This window comes from Talaromyces proteolyticus (genome assembly GCF_021365285.1).
Source record: "Talaromyces proteolyticus strain PMI_201 chromosome Unknown BGW36scaffold_2, whole genome shotgun sequence".
Lineage (NCBI taxonomy): Eukaryota > Fungi > Ascomycota > Eurotiomycetes > Eurotiales > Trichocomaceae > Talaromyces > Talaromyces proteolyticus.
This window is the reverse complement of record NW_025764278.1, coordinates 1199547-1213095: the sequence shown is the minus strand read 5'-3', so window position 1 is coordinate 1213095 and position 13549 is coordinate 1199547. Positions and strand designations below refer to the sequence as shown.

Here is a 13549-nt window from a genome sequence, read left to right as displayed (position 1 = left end):
CAATTCAACTCAAAGATAAACAAATCTGGAGCAGTGCCACCATATTTGAACTTATCCAGATCCATCTATGAAACACAAGTTGGCGTGCCAGTATCCGCGAATTCATTTTTGCCCTAATACACCGCACGAAACGCTTGTCTCAATGCAGTCTCCGCTGTTGATACCAAATGTGTGAGCGAGTGCGAAAGAAAGAATTGTCATGATGATAAACAAAAAGAGAAGGGTGAAATCTAGATAGTTTAATAATATTGGTAGTGTAATGCATGTCTGGTTCTACGGTGTGGTAATCTTGAATATAAACAATTTAGATCGGCTCGGAGATACATCACACTTACCCGAAAAAGAAAAAGAGAAAGTCTGACACTTTCGGAACGGAGATAGTTCAGCCCCAATTCGCACTCTCTCAACATTGCAGTGTGAATTGAAGGAAGGGGTTAGTAATCCTTATAAGTTACCAAGACGCAATATAGACTAAATTTTTTCGTTACTCATTACCAATATAATCAAACTGGAAGGAAAAGGGTCTTGAGCGACTCCCCAACATCCCAACATTCCCATATAGGAATATGAAGTGCTGCATTGCGAGAATAAAACCGATGATCAGACAAGCTGTCATCCTACCCAACCATTCATCATCCGATCGATAGCGACATTTAAATGCTCATCTTCTGGGGATGTGAAAAAGTCTTCAAAGTTTATGTCCGCGAAGAGATCATGTCGATTTTCCCAATACATAAATCCTTCTGAATCGCTTGTGGGAATAGACAATGCTGCTGGAGCGTCCTGTCTGTCAAACCACCTCTGAATATAAACAACGCGTTGCTGAAAATAATCGAAAACGTTGCGATCTCTACTCTGACTTGTATGAGCGGTGGCCAGCACACTAATCCGCAATCTCAACTGTTCCAAAGTGCTGATCCACGAGGCTCTACGCTGAGCAACGGCTGGCTCCGGCCCCAGTTTGGAACTCGCAGTAGCAATCAACTTACTTCCTACAATCATGGCAAATCCCAGTTGCACCCACTGGGTGTTGCTCAATGCCGTTTCGGACGCGGACGGTAGTGAAAGATATACATTAAGGGTCGATGAAGCTGCAACCAATGCAGCATACAGAAATTCATCTCCGAACCTGTTACCAGGTGGAGCATGGGTCAGTATCGGCTGCTTAATTGCAGATAAACTGAGTTGATATAAACACAGCTCAGCTGTTTGGAACTGTATGGCAAGAAGCGCTATCAACGGAGTTGTCAGCCTTGGATTGCAGTCAACGGAAAATTGACCCACGGAAATCATATAGCCCAAAGGGCAGTTCAGCAACAAATGTCTCCAAATCTGATTTCAAAGATGTCACGTACAACTCGGCGGCCGAGCCCGGACTTCCAAATTCTACGGCATGTCGAATAGATAATCGATCGATCTTCTCCGCCAAAACCTGTAGTCGAACGATATAGAACATGTATTTGTCATATGGAGCCCCCCCTGCATTGTATACGGACTTGCTGCAACTTTCTATGTACGGTGTGTGAGGGAAATTGGACTGTTTTTGAGTAAGAATTGAGATTCTGTGAGAAATTATAAGTGAGTGGTTTAGTATTCGATCTTATAAAATAAAGCAAAATCTAGAAGTGACTTACGTAGAAGCGAGATAGTAGCACCCCACAATGGCTCTTTGTTCATCAAGACCCCAGTACGGCCGGGTATGGGTTTCGATTTCCGAGGGAGGCTGATCTGCAAATCGGATACCGGTCTTCCATGTCTTTGTTTGTGGCGCTCTGTCTAGACGTAGCTCAATAATGATGCTAATGGCCAGTTGCATGAATTGGGAATAGCGATGCGGTCGGGCATGATAGTGCGTCCTTCAAAATCCGTATTAGCACATATCTACTGCACGGAATAGGGCAAAAGGAAGGGGAAGAAGAAGATAGGGTAATTGGTATTAAACTTACCACGCAATATACACCATCAATCCTTGGAGCAGATCAAACGATATCTTCCCGTTGATTATCATATGAGAAGCCACAGCTTTCTTCACCTCGGCATCTAATGCTCGCTGCAGCGCCACATCTAGAAATGAAGCCGACACCAGGATGGCCAGGAACAAGAATGGCTTTTCTCGACGGAGGTCTGCAGCACTGACGAGGGGAGGAATAATGACAAAGGGGAAATGTGAAAGCATGTCATTTTTGAACGTATGGACCAGAGATTCAGCCATATCCATGGATAGAAAGCCATGGTCGATGACATCTTCCTCGGCTATGTGAATAGGGGCTGCATCTATGCTATCAACGCTATTGGGACTGCGACTCCTAGATGAAGCAGTTCGCGTCCTCTTGAGTTCGTCGATCTTAGACTCGAGAGCCTTAATCTTTCTTTTTCGTGCGTTAGCCAGGCAATGTGGTTTGACTAGAAAAATATGTTTACAAATCTTTTTGAAATCCATAAAAGCGACGGCGTGCTTTGCGTTCAACGCATTCCTTGCCCAAACGGCGGCATCTGGTCTCTTCATCAGAACTGGTATTAAATTAGGCAGCAGGGGTAACACACCGAGTACAGACTTCTTCTCCGTTACGAACGCATCGGACCTTTGAATCGGCGCAATTCTGGCAAGTTCTCGATAGAGGGCTCAGTTCCGCAGTCCAGGCCTCAGACGCCATGCTTGCATAGTTAATGTTCCTCGAAAGAAGTTGTTTTTGCATCCGCCGTCGATCTCCTGGTAAAGCGGATAACTGTGAGGCTGAGCACACAATGCCGGTCTGTGATTGGTCGTGGTGGGCCTCTTCGGCCTATATCTAAGGCTATTACAAGGAGCTGGAAATACTCATACAAGCAATTAATACAGACTCGGAAAGGGTTTAGAAATCAATTAATATATATATATATATATTTCCTTTGACGAGCTTAGCAGAACATTGAATGGCGTCGTTATTGCCAAAACAAAACCATCCAACAAACAACAACAATCTTTATCAAGCCCTATTCGATGATCCGCAATACTAGGCTCTGTGAATCCGACTTTTCCTCTTAATCTTTTCACCTCGAACCCTCCTTTTTAATCCCCTCCTCAATGGCCTTGATCTGCAGTGCTAAGAACTTCGAGTAATACCTGCAGAAAAACAGATTGCCACCCATATACCAGAATGCTGGATGTCCACTTGGCCTCCACATAGACCTAAATTCGCCTTCCTTGTCAAACCCCCAGACGCTGCCAACACGGTCTGCTAGAGCGTCACCGAGAATGGCTCTTGCCTCTGTATGCATATTTTGATATCCCGTCGCAAAGACAATCTCATCCGCTGGTAAGGTGGAGCCGTCGGCAAATTCAATGCTATTTGCAAGGACCTGTGAGATCTCCTGGCCCTGTTTTATTTTGATTTTGCCGTCGACAATGAGCTGGCTGGCGCCAACGTCGATGTAGTATCCCCCACCTCGCTGAAAATATTTGAGAAAGAGCCCGGCGTCTTGAGGACCCATATCAACTTGGAAACCGGCCTTTTTCAGGCCCTCCAAGGTGTTTTTGTCGAATTGGTTCTGCGCTTTTGTGACTTTAATTTGTTGGCCCTTTAATATCTCGCTAGGCAAGCTTATCAGCCACGCATCGGCGTCTTCAGTCGGTGGACCATCTTCTTCATAGAGACCCTTCAGACCGACTTCCACAAGGGCATTAGAGGATATCACAAGCGTGGAGCTTCTTTGAACCATGGTCACATTGTAGCCTTTTTCATAGAAGTCTTGGGCTATGTCATGTCCGGAATTGCAGCAGCCGACAACAACGGCGTTTTTCCCTTTGGAGGCTGGGTTGGCGCCAGGGAAGTCGGAGCTATGACATAAAAGGTCGCCCTGGAATGCATCTGCGCCTTTGAAAGAGGGGAAATTCTTCTTTCCAGAATGTCCTGTAGCAAGAATTACATGGTGGGGGTGAAACGTGCGAGACTCCTTGCTTCCATCGTGTTGCTGTCTCTCTAAAGTGACCGTCCACTGGTTCTTATCATCGTCCCAGGATGAAGAGACCAAATTTGTTTTGGTCCAAACATTCAATTCTAACAAACTAGCGTAAGATTCGAAAAAGTCCGCCAACTTGTCTTTTGGCGTGAAGATTGGCCATGTCGGTGGGAACGGGATGTAGGGTAAATGATCAAGCCAGACGGGGTCATGCAAGACTAATTGACGGTACCTTCGCCGCCAGTTGTCCCCAATTCTATCCTCGCGGTCAATTACCAATGTTTCCACCCCAAGCATTTTCAAACGAGCAGCTGCGATAAGACCGCCTTGACCAGCACCTATTCATTGCACATCAGCCAGCACAATCAGTCAAGCGCAGGGTTGATGGTTTAAATCTAAACATACCGATTATTAGCACCTGCGGCTCCTTGCCGTCAAAGTTGCTCTCAGCGGCCCTTCTTTCCTGCCAGTTCTTACGCGTAGGGTCGCCTCCATGGTCCACGCCCCTTGGTCGCTGATGTCTCAGTCGTTCCTCGTGGCCATTTAGGTTCTGCAACGCAGTATAAAACGTGAAAATTTCCCATTGGTCTTTCGTAACCTCTGCCAACCGGGCAACACCAAACCCCGATCCAACATCACTCGTGAAGTTAATGAAGAACTCGACACCCTTGACCTCGCCAATGCCGCCATCTATTGGGCCAAAATGCGGGGCTCTAAAGGGACTGGAATTGTCGATTTCGACTTTTTCGAGTCGTATACCACCAGCTAAGAAATCTGCGATTTTCTGCCGGCTATTCAAGGTGCGAAAGTCCCAGGACAGGCCCAGATGGTCACGCCAATAACCATTGTCTACAAAGAGGCTTGCCACAGATTGGGGGTTCTTTGCTGCAAGGGCGCTGTTCAGATCATCGATAACGCGGGATGCGATATCGCCTGCAGAACGAGTGGTTTGCGTGTCCTCACAGTAGACCGATGTGGGGAGCTTGCCAATGGGGATATTGATTGAACCGGCCTCGATACGGTCTTTGGAGACGATTGGGACGGTACCAACTGTGCCAACTTCTACTGCCATTCTTCAAATTATCAGATGCAGACGTAGAAAGTACTTGTGATTATGGAGGGGGAGCATCAATTGATAGTGTGGTGTGGGCATGCTTATATATTGAGTGGTCACACAAGCATCATGCAAACCCCGCCTCGGCATACTTACGTGATTTGGCCGTCTCAATTCTCCAGGCTGTATCCACGTAATATTACATCCAATATTACTCCCCGTTGTCAATTACGCTGCATTCGTCCAAAATTGATTAAAATTGATTTTTCCAGCCACCAATACCGTTCATTCTTGCTCAGATGTTATTGCTTAGATGTTGGTGTCGCATGGTTGAACTTCTTTTATATAGCGCCAAGATACCAACCCCGCATATTAGATGCGTCCAATCATCGCAATGAGATTCATTCTTTTTTAATGACAATGAGAGCTCCCCAAGGTCATCAATTGGTATGAAGATATGAGCCTTAGGCAATGTAGATATCGATAAACACTGCTGAAATAAAAGCACCGACGTTACTTACGGCCAGCTTGCAGGTCTGCCGAAAGATGGGATATAACCCGCATATGTGGAATAGTCGGTCTCGAATAGAACATGACGGAAATATCAGTTGATATCAATAATATTAAATATTAACTAATAGATAAAGTATAACATTAAAGGCGTGACTGAAGTCTTAGTGGATCGATCCCCCGCTGTCTGGGGAAGGAGCCACTTACTAATACTCTACAGCGCCGAGAATGTTTAATGTTTACGACTCTGATTTCTCCTCAGCTCACTTATTCTTCCAGTCAACTACCGAATACGTTCCAGACAGCCGACGGTCTGATCGCTCGCACCAAACCACGCGCTAGTGCAAACTATGAGTCAACTAAGTTGTGCACGAACATCCCGGGCACGCTAGACGCTTGACGAGGCCGTAGAAATGGGAGGAGCTGATCAGCCTGACCAGATCTCCGAATGCCAGGAGCTGGATCTAGGTAAAGCCACTCTCGGACATATGCACACTCAGCTAATGCAGCCAGTCGTATAGGCGCAGCATGTCTGTTCTGAGTTGGACTTGAGAACGCCAAGATGCCGGGCTGGCGATGGATCGTGTGCATTCGCCGGTGGATGATTGGGCAATGGCGTGTGATCAGTCCCGGCGCGGAGCTGGTAGCAATGCATGCGTTAATCTTCAGCTCAGCCGCTCTTCATTAGTCGGACTCGGTGCGTAGCGTGGTGTATCGAAGGAAAAAGAAACGAGCTACACCCCTGCAGAGTAAGAATACTGAACAAATGGGTAGGCTGCATCTTTTTAAATAAGACCCAGGGTCCCCCATAGAGACAGCACCCGAAGCGATTCGGCCATGTACATTAGTGGACAATATGGTTAGTATTCTTGAAAACAGAGCATTTCGGCATAAGCGACTGATAGTATGTTGTGACGGTATGTTCTCAGATCACAAATAATTATGCATATCTGTAACATATTATCTGTAACACAGGGACGTGGGAGGATGGCACATCGTCAGAAATCAACTCTCCAGTCACCAATATCACTCGCATCTGTCGTGCCATTAACGGATATGCCAAAGTGGTTATTGAGGGCGTGCCAACATTAGTCCCCCAAATCACCTACTACCAGAAGGGCGTCGGCACGGGTGTTTTAGATCGCTATATTGGAGGTGCGTATTGTTGATATCATCTGCCTGCCTTGGTTGCGCCATGTTAATTTGCTAGGTATGTCCGGAGCTGGGCTCAGCGCAAATGTCCGAGCAGCATATGCCTTCCTGGCAGAAAACTTTGACGAGGGCGATCAAATTTATTTCTTCGGCTTCTCGCGAGGCGCCTATACAGCCCGCGCCGTGGCTGGGCTAGTGGCCGACATGGGCCTTTTGACGAACCGTGGCATGGACAATTTCAGCATTGTCTACAATGACTATTACAAGAACAAGAAGCTGGGATACGACGCCGAGACCCGCGCACGACTAGGGTTTCGACCTCCTTTACCTCGCTTCACAATCCAGGTCATCGGCGTCTTTGATACTGTTGGCTTTCATGACTTTCATCTCACAGCTCGTCTATTTGGCGAGAAGTTTGAACTTCCCAACACCATACTCTCGCCTGACGTTCGCTATGCCTTTCATGCACTATCCTTGGATGAAAGACGAGGCGCGTTTTCTCCCACTCTCTGGCATTCTCCCCAGAAAGTTCCCGACCAACAGCTTCTCCAGGTATGGTTTTCGGGGGCGCATGGAGACATCGGTGGCGGCGAGGAAGATCCTCGTCTGTCAAACATCGCGCTCGCGTGGATGATTCACCACTGCACTAAAAATAATCAATTGGACTTCAACCTGGACTATTTCTTCCCGGACCCGGCGCCGGCAATGGAAGACGCCATTATCCCCTGGGCCACCAGCCTGGGCCAGGAAGACTATTGGCATTTCACACAATACATGGAGGCGCTGTTTTTTGGAATGAAGAACCGCACCCCATTAGCCTATCTTGACGGAAACGAGCAAATTGGATACACGAATGAATGGATTCATGAGTCGGTCAAAGACCGCAAGATCAACAAGTTTGACAAGGCCACGGTGCCGTTTAGATTCTGGCCAAGTAAGGTGTTGGCACGCCGACTTGACTCCAACGCATGGGAGCTCAAGGACGGAAATCAGATCCATGAGGTGAAAGCTGCAGAACTCGAGCTGTTCCTCAAGGGGCGAATACGAACAGTGCGGGCTCTTCAGGTTGATCTGGCGTAAGCAAACAATTATGGTGGACTGCGAAAATAATTATATATATATATATTTGTATATATGTATATATATCTATTTCATAAATCTCGTGATCTAATACAGCACTGTCTAAAGTATTCAGTATTCACAGGGTATCGTAGACACGACTAAACAATTGCACCCAGGCCGACGCCGGCCCTTCTCCCGTTTATCAGGGCCATCAGACACTGCCCAACGCCCTCCAAATCGCCCAACAACCCAACATGTCCTCGGTCCGACCTGACAAGACCGTGCTTGATCGCGCGGTATCCAGACGGCAGCATCGCCGCCGAGGCCAGACAAACCCCGTCGCCCGCAGCAAACGCGAGGTCATCATACGCATCGACCTGTTTAATACAGTCCCTCGACTGCACTCTTGCGCCGTACACGGTGGGCAGAGCCTTGGAGTAGAGCACCGCTAACGGCGGATACCGGTTCGCCGACTGATGCGCTTCATTGAACGCCAATTCCTCTCTGAACTGCCGGACTTCCTTCAACGTGCGCTCCAAATACTCCATCGCGTCTTTGCGCGGGATCGTGCATGTTGCAGCGGCCACCTGCGAGTTGACGGCACCGCTTTTACCCGTGTTTGGCCCGACAACGCCCTCGAGACTTCCTACCGCTTGCCCTGCTGTGGTTTGCGCCGTGTCAGGTCCAACCATCTCTTCCTGGTCCTTTTCCTTCGGCTTTCCGAGCTTTACTGACAACCGCTTCCCAAGTCCGATCTTTGGGAATGTTTGGAATGTTTGGAGATTGTCCATTAAACCCTTCTTTGTGTCATTCCCAGCGGGAACCGATGGCGCCCGTATGCACGGCGACAAGGCGTACTCGTCCCAATTGTTGACATCGAAAAAGTCAACCAAGTACTCCTCTTTCGTGACCTTGTCGATAAAGCAGCGCCCATCATCGGGCAGCAGCGCGTAGCTGGTTCTGATGCTGAAGTTGACCTGCGCAGTGAGCACTTTTGAGCTCAACAACACCTCGTCGCCGTTTCGCAGCGGCCCGAGAATATTCACACAGTGCTGCGGTGTGCCTGCAAAAACGACGCCGGCGAAGAGCTCTGGTCGTTGGTTCACCGCGTGGCGCGTGATGAGACCCCCCAAGCTATGTGCGATCACGTACGCGCCTCGCTTCTCCCGTGGAAGATCTGGGGAGTTACAGGGTAGCCCTTCTAGGTACTTTATAAGCCGTTTTGAGAGCAGATGCGGACTTAGGCGCCAGTCATACCCATAGTCCCAAACGCGCAGCTTCCCCGGCCGGTTTTTCTCCGCCTTGCGCAGTCTCTGGAGCAGTCGCCGACAGATATCCACAGGGCCGATATGGGACAGGACTTCGGAGGCAATGATGGTTTCTTCCATGCGTTCTTCATCCTCTGGGCTGAGCCCGACTTCGAGGTCGACCTTGCGGATATTCAAGCCGACTTTCATGGGGACCCAGAGCTGGCGATGCGGCGGTTTTGCAGAGCGAAGAATGGAGCCGCGGTAACCGCCCATAACCACAACGTCGCCTTCCATGCGCGACGCGGCTTGGTCGAGCATTGGGTAGGGCGAGTTCTGCCAGGTTTGTACTTTAGGGCTGCTTTTTAGGGCCTGGTCGACTTGCCCTGGTTCCTTGCGCTGGTAATCGCCGAGGAAGCGGGATGGGTACCACTCGTTTCGAAAGTCGGGGAGGTTGAAGTTGGGCATGCTGAGAAGCCTGCTGCTCGAATCTTGCAGACTGTCTTTGATTGCCTTGTAGCGGCTGTTGACCATTGAATGAATATTTTCATAATGAGGGCGATTTTCCAGCGTCGACGCTCGTGACAGATTCCTCACATATAAGCTCTCGTCGGACACAGATGGTCGTACCTGGCGTTTCTTTGTCGCTGGAAGTCGCTGGTAAGAATGCGTTCTGACATTCTGCATCGGTCCCAAGGTGGCGACATTTTCCTCGCTCGAGGTATTTATACCGGCAGCATTTATCCTGGCTAACCGGTCGACTTCTCTCGAGTCGCAAAAAGGACTACTCGCCGATCGCGCTCGCGCTATATTGAGCGACTTTGATTTCATCGAGGGCGAGCCCGGTCGTTTCGTCAGTGCGCTGAGCGAGCTAATCGAGCTAATATCTGGCAAGAATTTCCTTAGGTTGAGATTATAAATCGAATCGCCAGACGACGCTCGCGATCGTCCGGAAAAACTAGACTTCAGCAATGACCGCGTAAACGAATAACGCCCTTCCTTCGCCGTCTTGGTGTCTGTTACTGTTTCCGACTGCGGCTCTTCGTCCGGCTCCTCGGTCATTTGCGAGAGATACTGACTCGCAGGCACAGCATTGAAATACCCGCCAGAGCTCTCAATCGCGCGCGACTTCTCCTCTGCGGGTGTCTGGCGCGCCTTTAGACGGCTTTGCTCGCGCCCGATACTGACTCCCAATACATCTTCGACCTGGTCGGCCTCTGCGTCGGGAACCTGTCGAGCTGCGTCTTCGTCCGAGACATCGCTGTCGGACAGCTTTGTCTGCTCGGGGGGAGAAGAAGAAGAAGAGGAAGAAGACTGCTGGTACTCAGTCGTGTCGTGCGATGTTGCGCATTGCACGGGCGTGACCACCACCCCGTTGATGCTTTGTGTCGCCATCTCTGCTTATGCAGTATTTTTCCTTATCGCAAACCAACCACCTCGCTTCGTGCCGTGTGTTGAAGTCTACTGTCGTCGCGAGTATACGCCACAGCCTCTAAATATTCTGGACCCGTGGCGATGTTCACGAACAGATACGAACCCATGCCCGTCACATTCGTCGACAATTGCGCGGATTGCGCGGCATCAAACGGGATTTTATGTTTTTTTTTATCTCAGGCGCTTTATCTTGAGCTGAGGCTGAAGCGAAGCGGGGTCTGATTTAAATAGCAAAAAAAAAAAAAGAACCACCAAAAAAAGGTAAGAAAAAAAAGGCAAGCTTCCACAACAAGCACAGCCTCTTATTCGTCGCTTCAGCGGCCTGCGAACAGGGCTGACTCCTATACGTCAATGGAGCAAACCAGAGACAGGATTTGCCGCCCCCCTTCCGGGCTGTGCCGGTTTGCTTACGGCGGACCCTGTACGGTGGACGCTGGGTTGGTCGGGGAGATAGACTGGTGCATGGTATTCTGTGTTTCTCTCCTACATATGTATCGTCATTATCCCATCATGCATATGTGTACTGTTAGTATTTGCTTGGCTGGCTTAGCCTTGCTTGTTATTGTTATGAATAACTGCGATCTTGAGCCTCGGTGGTTGGGTGGGCCCGACTAGACGCTTTTAGTGGGAACTATGCAGACTGATGTCAAAGAGATAGGAGAATCTGGCCAATGATAAGATACTACTATTTTTAGAGCATGCTGTTGGCAATAACTTCAATATTCAATGTATAACTATCTTGTACATTATTTTGTACTGTTTTTTACGCCCTGAGCATAGTCAATTGCTTGTCGTCTCCGATCAGAGTATATACATGTAGTAGAACACCAATTCAGATTGTTATTATATCTACTGTAACAATATCAAACACGCATTACATATCAATTGATGTATTTGTTTGCAGCATGTAAGTCACGGGCCTTGCTAAATCGGGTACCGGCGGTACCTGCCTTCTCATCGACTTGACTCTTGGCCTGTAATAATATTCTTTGCATCGTTCACTCGCCTCACCAACACCATTCTACGAGAATATCACTACGTCGTAACTGCATTTCCCCAGACTTAAGTTGCGAAAATGAATCCATCCTCCGCCTCTCCTGCCCCTTCTCGCGTACGTCTACAACCCATCCCATCTCTCACTTAGGTACATATTGATATTGATACTCCCAGCCTCTCAAACGCAAAGCCTCCAGCGAAACACCCACAGAACCAACCGACGTTGATGGCATCATCGACCCACACGACCCCGTCTTACAAACTCTCTCTAACGACGCTCACCGCTTCAACACGGCTTACAGTGAGACGACAGCGGCGATGCGGGATCTGCTAGAGCCTGGCAGTGCTAGTCCTACCACTGGAATCGATTATACCACCATGGCTATAATCGATGATCTCAAGCGGCGTCCGGAGCTGGCGAAAATGGATGATTCAAAGGCAATTTTAGAGCAGTGTGGGATTGGTTTGGAGGTGAGGGTTGGGCGGGATGGGAAGGAGAAGGTTGTAGTTAGGTTTAAGGGGAAGGAGGTGTAAGGGTTAATATCAACAACATGGATAGGTTGTGAAGGTGAGTTTCCGTGCCGTTATTCGCTTGTAATATGCTTGCTAATTGAATACGTTGTCAGGGCGAGCGGGATTTCAATGCATACATTTCATAACAGTCAAATACAACAATCTCTGATATGTCCAGTCGATAACACATGTGAGGTAAATATATAATCACTGACGGTCGGACTTGAATCCCTCGCGCTGCTTAGTTGAATTGGCAAATCTTCCTGCCTTTACCTCCCATTCGCCCTCACGAGCAATAGCCTGATTCTTGGCGACACCTTCTTGGTCATTGAATGCACGGTCAATCGCCGCGCCGACCGTTCCTCTGATAGATTCACCAGCACCCTGCTCAAATCAGCGCTAGAACAACCGAACGATAAACATGACTACATACGTGAATACCAGCAATTGCCCCTTTGATCCCCTTATCGGACTGTCCCTTCTTTGCATCCTTCTCACTCGTCGGGCCTGGCAATGTGCCCGAAGTATCAGTGCGCACGTGGTTCGGAGCTGTCCCCGCCGTTGTGGTCGGCGCCTGATAGTTCGGGTTGGTTCCAGCATCTCGCTTCTCCCTCTCCGGCGTGAAGCCGGAGCCGCTCGCAGGATTGTACATCGATCGTTCGTGAGGATAATCAGACGAGGCCGCAGCAGTGGGAGCAGCTGGCGAACCCGTCGATGCGCCTCCCACAGGGCCGCCGCCGATAGCCCCTCGCTCAGCATTTGAGCGGCCCAAAACAGGCTCTTGAGAAGCGCCTAATCCCTGGCTTCTGGTACCCATCTCGCCGGTCTTCCTGTTTACACGTGGATCAAGCGTGCTCTTCAAATCGGATTCGTAGGGGCCGAGGTTGTTCGCCTGGGGATTGGCGGCAAGAGTCGTCGCGCCGGCCTGAACGTTACCCTGTGTCGTCGTTCCTGGGGGGTATTGTGCGCGGTTATCCAGGTAGCTGTCAGCGCGGGGGTCGAGTTGGTTTGCGATATCAGACTGGTGCGAGGCCGCGGTGCGTCTCGCTGATCTGGTATCGTAGCGACTGGGGTTGGGGATGTTAGGCCCTCCTCCTGAGACGGGGTTTGACATTGTGATTCGTGTGGAATGGTCCTATCGTGGCAATATGAGGTATGAACTATGTTCTGCTGTTTTGATCGACTGGCCCGGATCACATCCTCAGCTGATTGATATATTTCTATATTCTTCTCTCATCGATCGTTCTTGACGTCACGATGATGATTGCCGCCATCGACCTACGTATAACCCTGCACTCTGCATGTTAGGCTTCGTATTATGCGCCACCGCAGCTAGGCTGGATAATAATAAATTGTCATATTGTCACTCGACAGTTCTCAGTACTCACTGGACGAAGACCAAACAACAATCAGAAAACGGAGAGAAAGATGCATAACTCGTCGCCAGAATTGTGCAGCTTAGTCACCCACATGACTAAGCTAGAACCCCTCGGCGTCCCCGCGCAGCAGCGCTGAAAGCAGTAAAAGCGCCGTGCTTAAGCTTCATTCGGATTAACCATTAATCATCTACACATATAGAGATGCTACGGACGTATCCACGAGCCGAGGTACTTTCCAGCTTTTTGATTGAGAGTTGAAGAGA

At 49.1% G+C, this 13549-nt stretch overlaps 6 protein-coding genes across 6 annotated transcripts; 2 read left to right on the top strand and 4 right to left on the bottom strand.

Moving 5' to 3' along the window:
- Window positions 1-128: 128 nt before the first annotated feature.
- On the bottom strand, window positions 129-2674 carry BGW36DRAFT_369406 (uncharacterized protein). The gene is made up of 6 exons (XM_046215133.1): window positions 2545-2674; window positions 2422-2493; window positions 1947-2369; window positions 1635-1856; window positions 1285-1562; window positions 129-1232 (listed from the first exon to the last, which is right to left on the bottom strand). Exons 1-6 carry the CDS (start codon window positions 2652-2654, stop codon window positions 613-615), a joined length of 1725 nt encoding a protein of 574 aa, XP_046076505.1. The 5' UTR covers window positions 2655-2674; the 3' UTR covers window positions 129-612.
- A 356-nt stretch (window positions 2675-3030) lies between these two features.
- BGW36DRAFT_287941 (flavin-binding monooxygenase-like protein) lies at window positions 3031-5011 on the bottom strand (the record flags this gene model as incomplete). Its single annotated transcript, XM_046210540.1, has 2 exons — window positions 3031-4277; window positions 4345-5011. The coding sequence occupies 2 exons, from the start codon at window positions 5009-5011 to the stop codon at window positions 3031-3033; spliced, it is 1914 nt and encodes a 637-aa protein (XP_046076504.1).
- Window positions 5012-6359: 1348 nt separating this feature from the next.
- Window positions 6360-7735, top strand: BGW36DRAFT_393809 (uncharacterized protein; the record flags this gene model as incomplete). The annotated part of the gene is made up of 3 exons (XM_046217848.1): window positions 6360-6420; window positions 6479-6658; window positions 6714-7735. 3 exons carry the CDS (start codon window positions 6360-6362, stop codon window positions 7733-7735), a joined length of 1263 nt encoding a protein of 420 aa, XP_046076503.1.
- A 45-nt stretch (window positions 7736-7780) lies between these two features.
- Window positions 7781-10612, bottom strand: BGW36DRAFT_369403 (uncharacterized protein). Its single transcript, XM_046215132.1, has one exon. It carries the CDS (start codon window positions 10357-10359, stop codon window positions 7876-7878), a length of 2484 nt encoding a protein of 827 aa, XP_046076502.1. The 5' UTR covers window positions 10360-10612; the 3' UTR covers window positions 7781-7875.
- Window positions 10613-11262: 650 nt separating this feature from the next.
- BGW36DRAFT_87364 (uncharacterized protein) lies at window positions 11263-12112 on the top strand. Its single transcript, XM_046222661.1, has 2 exons — window positions 11263-11509; window positions 11569-12112. Exons 1-2 carry the CDS (start codon window positions 11474-11476, stop codon window positions 11926-11928), a joined length of 396 nt encoding a protein of 131 aa, XP_046076501.1. The 5' UTR covers window positions 11263-11473; the 3' UTR covers window positions 11929-12112.
- BGW36DRAFT_87344 (uncharacterized protein) lies at window positions 12022-13315 on the bottom strand. Its single transcript, XM_046222660.1, has 2 exons — window positions 12341-13315; window positions 12022-12291 (listed from the first exon to the last, which is right to left on the bottom strand). Exons 1-2 carry the CDS (start codon window positions 13019-13021, stop codon window positions 12115-12117), a joined length of 858 nt encoding a protein of 285 aa, XP_046076500.1. The 5' UTR covers window positions 13022-13315; the 3' UTR covers window positions 12022-12114.
- Between the last annotated feature and the right edge of the window lie 234 nt (window positions 13316-13549).